This window comes from Battus philenor, unplaced genomic scaffold (genome assembly GCF_028537555.1).
Source record: "Battus philenor isolate CCGP_79_NKW_IND1 unplaced genomic scaffold, ilBatPhil1.0.hap1 SCAF_9, whole genome shotgun sequence".
Classification (NCBI taxonomy): Eukaryota; Metazoa; Arthropoda; class Insecta; order Lepidoptera; family Papilionidae; genus Battus; species Battus philenor.
In genome coordinates, this window is record NW_027181759.1 from 15,033,512 (window position 1) to 15,039,511 (window position 6,000).

General features: G+C 36.9%; 1 protein-coding gene across 2 annotated transcripts in view; it reads left to right on the plus strand.

The window, feature by feature from the left end:
• Nucleotides 1-3,987, plus strand: part of FoxK (forkhead box K) — an 89,614-nt gene extending 85,627 nt beyond the window's left edge. For both annotated transcript variants that reach the window (XM_068775981.1, XM_068775982.1), the window contains exon 11: nt 958-3,987. In XM_068775981.1, the coding sequence (XP_068632082.1) occupies nt 958-990 (33 nt within the window). In that variant the 3' untranslated portion in view covers nt 991-3,987. The remainder of the gene's footprint in view (nt 1-957) is intronic.
• The last annotated feature ends 2,013 nt before the right edge of the window (nt 3,988-6,000 follow it).

Consider the following 6,000-nt stretch of genomic DNA (forward strand, 5'->3'; position numbering starts at 1 on the left):
TCTCTCTCCCCTTCGTCTTGCATGATGGCCGAGATACTGCACAATTTATACTAAGGTTTGGTAGGTACACTCGTAACGAACTGGTGCACGCGTATCGTGATGTCATATTAAAAGTGATATGTATAGAAATATGAGTCTGGTAGGGGGCGAGTGTCGCTACACACTTCAAGATTATTTTCACTTGGCTATGGGTATAACTTGCGCTGTACAGTCAGTTCACTGAAGTTGTTTCGCATAGGTACAGTCAGACACATAGATACAGTCAGACACATAGATACAGAGAGAGAATATTTATAACATCATTATTATTATACCCCTTACTCTACCCTTTGGGAGAAGAACAAGGTGGTCGTCTTCAGTACCTTTAGAGGGATCTGCCGCACCGGATCTGCTCCAGAACTTGCAGCTGCCCCTCATTACTATGCCAAGACACATCCCGAGTGGAAGCTGTGCTTCCGGCATCCTCGTTGTACTCCAGTAACACGAGACCACTTCGTCTTGCTGCCGTTCTCAGTCGCTCTCAACGTTCGTGTATGCGATGCCTTTTTAGACGAAAGGCATATAGGTATCTTAGCTCTATTCTAGTGAACCTGGAGTAAAGGGTTGGAGCGTCGCCTGGTGCCGTGACGATTATCTACGACCAGGATCGCAAGAACGCCGATTCCACTAGGCGAGTGCAGTACTGTACCTGGAATTACTGTAGAATTCGACAGGACTGAGGGAAAGGCCTGCATCCAACTTCTACTTATTATCTTTATCTTCTATCTTGTTTCTTGTGTCTATGCTTAAAAGACTAGTCACGGGAAGAATAACACCTTCTTTCCTTTCTTATATCTTCAAAAGCGATAATGTAATTGGAGTCATGTAGTACTTTAGGTCACTTATATATATAAGTTTGTGTATTTAAACTAATTTATTCTATTCTTTATTTTATAATGTGTGTACAATCACTTGCAGATGTCTGACATGGAGGATCGACGCGCGTATTGACGTCCCGCCGGCGCAGCTGCCACGTCAATAGTAGGACGCCCGCCGCCGCGCGTCGCGTGACTCCGCCTACGACGGCCACGCCCTTCGCCGCCCGGCCACGCCCTCGCCGGCGGGCCCCGCAGCAAGCAGCATATAGCAATAAACAGTAGGCGGTGATCACGGAATATTGAACTCTACAGTGCTAAGAATAAAGTGTTGTTTCGAGTGGTACATTTAAGTTGTAAGCAATGCATTAGCGCATTTTATATTTTTTTTTCTATTTAAAACTCGCCACGGGATTTCATACGCTCGTGTGGACGATTTTCTTTTCTTTTCTGCATATGCAGCGTTTGCGTATAGTCAGCTTGAAAAATATATAAATATATAATAGCGATCCACTCACACGTACGCTTGAACATAGGCGCACCTCTCTATACGTGCGACATAGTATTTTTTTTTCTCTTAAATTTCGCAATTTATAAGTACAATGAAGCTTATTTTATTATCCGCTTAGCGTAAGACATGTGACTTAATCATCGAGAATGATTGTAAACTATTTTTGAGGCTGACTGTACCGATAGAGTCGAGTGCAATTAGTGTCAGATGGCGATGGTGGAGTCCTTATTCACGGTGGGAAGTCTCGGTGAGCCTCTTCCCTCTCCAGTTTGGTGCGATATAATTATAGAAACATTTGTGTTTTGACATTAAAGTGAAACATAATTTGACATATTTACAAAGATACGGTTGACGGAGAACTTAGTTTAGTGACAACACGTTGAGTATGTTTAGACTCCGCGTTACGGTAGATGTAAGATGAGTTATATTACCTCAAAATCTTGTAAAATCGTTGTACATAAAGTGTTAACAGTATTCAAATTGCGTACATTTTATGTAGAGAGCAAATTTATTTTATTCAAATTAATGTTGGGTTAATGAGTTCTAACGGAGTATCGGGCGCGGACACAACTCGGACCAAAGGAGATCACTAATCGGTTGCAATGGCGGGGGTATCTTCGTCTCAATTCGTCACGGGCGTAGTTAAATTTGAAACAAACTCATAGACAATTCTACCATAGATAAAAATTAGTATAGTCTATCTAAACTTAGTTAAAATAAATTTTCATCATACATTTAGTCTTTGAAATATATTAAATGGAGTATAAACAGCGAAAGCATATGTTCCCCTCCTATAACACGTTACTTTTATAACGCTTTTCAACTTCCTTGTATAAGTAACCATATTATTCGAGGAATATCACTGAAATTTATAGTGATTTGATTAATTTTGATTTGTTCCTTCATAATGAAACACCGGTTTAAATCAAATACTATTTTCTTATAACGCGGCGTGTTATAGGAGGGATTACTGTATAAAAAAAACGTTAAATCTCGAATAGTGTATGACAAAAAAATTATACAATGTATTTTGACACATACCATATAACCTTATAAATGCAAGAATATATATTCGTATAAGCATATATCACTATATAATCTATAGAAGCTCGTGGTAAGTTTAAGATATAGCCTTTACTCTGGTTACCCCATAGGTTTAGCATATAAATATAACAGAAAAAAACTGTCTATGGGACGTGAGTATAAATTTGAGCTTTGTGTTGACAGCGATTAGGTTCAATTTTGGTAAACTGCTCACGTTCCGTAAGAATTTTACAAAACAATGAGTTCCTTTTAGTTTTTCCGAACGTTTATTTAGTTTTAATGCTCAAAAATTTCTCCGGGATTTTACAAGCAATTTTTAGAAGTAATTCACACATGTATAGGTGGAGCAATTTCAAATACACAATAATATTATCATATAATTAGTAATAATTGAACTTGGTTATGGAAGCAAAATTTAACTCGTACTTTCAAAATGAGATATGTAAACATATTGAACCAAAACTATGATTTTAACTACACCAAATGATATAAACTTGATATTTCTTTCATCACCATTCCAGTGGTGGGCAGTTTATTGGGCATAGGCCTCCTAGGCCTCCGCTCTAGTTTCTATATCTGTGTATGGATGTCCAAAGCCTGTCAGTCTGTGGTCTCTACAATAGAAGCATGAAGCCCTAGCAACCATCTGTTCTGTACACCATATGGCAGGGGTGTCCAAACTGCGGCTCGCAAGCCACATGCGTCTCTTTGAACGATTATTTTTGGCTCCGATTGATTGTTGAATTATTTCAATATTTAAATCCATATAACCTATGTCAGCTTCTGGGAAATCGAAACAAATTACTGGTGTGAGTTATTACAACATGGATCATAATTAACTAACCGGCATCTCAAGTATTATTAGGAGTGCTGTCATATACGTGTGCATATATCTAACTTCAATACACATGTTTTGTATTTTTGTCATATAATTTCAATAAATATAATTTTTGTAAAATATTCGTTTACGTGTATTATTGCGGTTCGCGATGAATTTCAAATTTCGTACAATGGCGCAAACTATCAAGGAGCTTGGTCACCCCCTGCCCTATGATATGCCCGCCGCGAATTCAATTTGTATTTCGATTACTTTCGTTTCCTATAGATCTCTTTATTCCTGATTTTCTACTTCAGAACTTTAAGGCTAGAGAGGGCATCTGTTCTGAACTCTATGTCAATCTGCCCACTGCTAAATAACCAATCCACTGAGTCATGTCGGTTACTTTGACGCAGTTATTTTTTAACGTAGTATCTCTTCTTTCTTCATTTGCTCTTAATTAGAAGTTCCGAGAGTTTAGAATAATCAGGCGTTTATAAATTTATAATATTCCCCGTTGCAAGAATTGTATAATACAAAATGGTTGACTTTGACCCGCTTCATGAACTTAAGAAATGCTTCCTAAACCCTTGCGAATTATTTTGAAAAATCTGCTTCTTAGCTGATATCTACTCTGCAAAAAGAATATTCCTACTAAATTTTAAGTCTCTAAAATCTATGGCTCCAGAGATATCATGATGAGTCAGTATATATGTGGAAATGTGTTTATATATGCAGATTTTAAAGTTTCATTTAGCTTGTTTTTATTATATATTTGCTTAATATCTACTTGCATAACTATGTTCAATAATAAACTGAATTGTTATATTTGTCTTTGTAGAATTTTCAAATTGATTTTCAAGCCAACGAAGCTAATAAAGAAGCGGTCATATATGGTAACATCTTTGAGATTTATATGTTATAAATTATGTCAAAAGATTTTTGAAAATTGCTCCATCTATTACAATATTGTTTATAAGTATGAAAAGAGAGAAGTTTATGATAACTTATTCGCGATATTAGAATAAAAATCAAAAATATTTGATATATAATCATGGGGTTCAAATTACTATAACTATATTTGGGTTATGGGAGTCTGTGTAGATTCGATATGCTTTCACAGCTTAAAATGTCCGTGTACAGTTTATTTTATATCACCCCACGCCAAAATGCCAACAATGTATCCGAAGCTTAACCTAACTGATGAAATTTAACTTAAGTTCTGTTTATGTTAAGGAGCGTCGATCAAACTGTCAGCTAATTAACCAAAATTTATCAAAAGTTATGTTAACACAAATCGCCAGCCCAACAGTGCAATAAACCGGAATTCTCTGGACTCCGGACTGTTCCGGATGTCAAGCCTTGTGATTTAGTGGTAGATGGAACAAGTATCATATTTTGTTAAAATATTCGGTTTAGATGTATAAATATACATATATATAAAAATGTAATACGATATTGTGGAACTAATATAACTCGTAGATATAAAAATAGGTACGTATTGAAGTAGGTAGTGTAAAGACCACGATACGGCACTTAGGTTATGTTTTAGCATTTAAATACATATGTGAATTATATTTAGTGAGAGGCTTTAGTGTGGTATGTTTGTACTGTCTACGTAATTCGTCGTCAAAATCGATATTAATGTCGGTTGGAACCGGTTTTTGTTTTCAGCCATTAAACGTCACATTTCCCGCCAAAAATGTTGAAATTTATCTGTGGAATGTTTCGCATATAATGCGAATTGCGTTCAAATATGATTTGTTTTTTTATTATTATTTTTGATTTGGTTTCCGAACGAATTATAATATTTGTAGTATTATTAATTTTTGTATATAACGCGTTGACATTCCCCGGCGATGAATCTCAGTGGTCTGGAATTATTTATATTCGTGAATATATTTTTTTTCTCTTTAATTGAACAATAAATAATTGTATTGTGCGATATGATTTTGACGTTGAATCGTCGGGTTTCTTTGCGAGTCGTTTTGAAACTGTTGCTCGTTGTACGAACAGGTGTTCATAGCTCCGAGTGATCATTTAAACGCTTATATGTTCGTTGATTTGTTTCAAATTTTAATAGCCAAATGTATCACCTGTATAAGTTTGGACTTGCGAGCAATATTAGTCTTTAAAACCATCGCAACAGAGATCCGAATGCGCGGACAGGAGCTTGCGTGGTTGCATGTCGAAGTGTATATCGGCTAAATGAATTCGTTTAGGTTCCGAGCGGTTGTCGTTCACCCTAGCTTATTGAGCATTGAAAATGCTTGACAGTTCGCGTCCCACTGCTGGCCCCACTGATGCCCACTGTGGTATACTTTTTGTTTGTATATCGCATACAAGGTAACACGGATTTGTTTCGGACGCGAGAGACATGGTTGTAACTGTCTGTCTTTGATTTATTATTGACAAATTTTAACAAATAAACGTATTTTATCTCCTTTATATTTTCGTTTCATTTCTACAAATCGATTGCAGGTCAACTAAGAAGTGCTGAACTCGTGCCCATTTAAAAAATCCATTCATTTTTATTATAGATACCTGTGCACGGTATTACAGTACAGTTTCCGCCCCTAAATGCCCACTGCAAGGCAGGCCTCTTCCAAAGATATCTATGGGGGGGATATACCAAATCGCCACGCTTGGCAGTCTGGTCGTCGACCAGTCGTACGATGAGGGCGCTGCTGTCTATCTAGACCAGAGTTCCCCAAACTTTTTTCTGTCGTAGACCCCTTGCCATGTTTTTCCGTGTTGGGTGGACCCCCTACTTA